The sequence below is a fragment of the Sinocyclocheilus anshuiensis genome, unplaced genomic scaffold, assembly GCF_001515605.1.
Source record: "Sinocyclocheilus anshuiensis isolate Anshui unplaced genomic scaffold, SAMN03320099.WGS_v1.1 scaffold9485, whole genome shotgun sequence".
Taxonomy (NCBI): domain Eukaryota; kingdom Metazoa; phylum Chordata; class Actinopteri; order Cypriniformes; family Cyprinidae; genus Sinocyclocheilus; species Sinocyclocheilus anshuiensis.
Genome location: NW_015559058.1, coordinates 7,506 through 9,281, shown reverse-complemented (window position 1 = coordinate 9,281; position 1,776 = coordinate 7,506). Strand labels below are relative to the sequence as shown.

The following is a 1,776-nucleotide window of genomic DNA, read 5'->3' as shown; positions in this document are numbered from 1 at the left end:
AGACTAACATATTGATACTAACACCCAAAAAAACTTTAATTTTGATTTCATGGGGACTTTAACTGTAGCACTGGTTCATAAACATTAATGTCATGTTTTGTTTTTGTTTGTTTTTTTCAGAATGCCAACTCTTGTCCTGTGGACCGCATAGTCTTCAATAACATTCTCCTGAGAAAGTGCTACGGTGGGAAAGTTCAGAAAACAGTGAGTCACATAAAGCATCCTTACATCAGCATTGTTGTTGCGCATAAAAGGGTTTGTTCACACCAAAAACAATAACTATAAAGATAACTATAACTATATAATTTTTATATAACTATAATTTTATATAGTTATATAAAATATTTTAGATAACTATATTTTAGATAACTATAACTATATAATCTACAGGGTTCCCACGCTTCTTGAAAGTACTTGAAAGTACTTGAATTGAAAAGCGTTTACAGTTTAAAAGCAAATAGAAAGTCCTGTTTTCTTTATATATTTTTTTATGTACAAGGTTTAAAATGCTCATGAAATATTTTCAAAAAATACTGACGTTTTGAGCAGCTGCATGTTTGAGCTGCATTCCTCTAGGTCAAAGATGAAAAAATGGGATTTACAATAAAAAGTAATTTACAAAATAATTTTGACTTGAGTTTATTTATTAACGAGTAACGGATCTTTTGAGTGAATGTGCAATCTTTTAATGTTAACAGGTTTTACCATGTTATTACAACATTTAACCACTTTTTATTAATTTAAAAATTGAGAAATTCTTTCCAATTTAAATCTTGTACAAGAACTACAGCAAAAATCATTCAAAACATTATTACTCTGAAATGTTTAATGTAAATGTTAAGTGTAAGTGAAATGTTAAGTACTGTAAGGTCTTTCATGACACTACATATGCTGGGGTGTGAATTTGATAGGTGCTTGATATAAAATAAAGGGTGCTTTAAAAAGTCCTTGAAAGTCCTTGAATCTGGTGTTCATGAAAGAGTGGGAACCCTGAATCTATATAAATTTATAATAAAGTATAAATTACTATTTTAAATCTACTATAAAAAGTGTTGCAATTACGATAAAATATTTTTATCAATTATAATAAAACATCACAATTTTTTACATCACCTTTAATAAATTAATAAAAAAAAAAATGTATACACCTGATGCACATGACATCCTGTAATGTCACACATTCAAGTTGGGAACATAACACTGAAGTAGTCTAAACAAAAGAAAATAAATATATTGTGAACAATAAACCCAAATAATTACATCTGAATGTGAATACATTTATATCTGAAAAACATTTGTCACTTCCTTATACATTGTATCAACAACTAAATATCTAAGTTGAGTAATTATTAGTAGACCTTTCACTACAGACTTGCTCTCCGCTCGCTGATCTCTATAGAGTATATATAGAGACTAGTATGTACAGTGGGTACGGAAAGTATTCAGACCCCCTTCAATTTTTCACTCTTTGTTATATTGCAGCCATTTGCTAAAATCATTTAAGTTAATTTTTTTTCCTCATTAATGTACACACAGCACCCCATATTGACAGAAAAACACAGAATCGTTGACATTTTTGCAGATTTATTAAAAAAGAAAAACTGAAATATCACATGGTCCTAAGTATTCAGACCCTTTGCTCAGTATTTAGTAGAAGCACCCTTTTGATCTAATACAGCCATGAGTCTTTTTGGGAAAGATGCAACAAGTTTTTCACACCTGGATTTGGGGATCCTCTGCCATTCCTCCTTGCAGATCCTCTCCAGTTCTGTCAGG

General features: G+C 30.1%; 1 protein-coding gene across 1 annotated transcript in view; it reads left to right on the top strand.

The window, feature by feature from the left end:
• The window catches only part of LOC107681556 (PHD and RING finger domain-containing protein 1-like), a gene marked incomplete at its 3' end in the record, with an annotated part of 17,324 nt that overhangs the window by 8,337 nt on the left and 7,211 nt on the right, over window positions 1–1,776 (top strand). Inside the window, exon 5 of the mRNA XM_016477868.1 lies at window positions 121–204. Coding sequence (XP_016333354.1) covers window positions 121–204 — 84 coding nt within the window. The remainder of the gene's footprint in view (window positions 1–120; window positions 205–1,776) is intronic.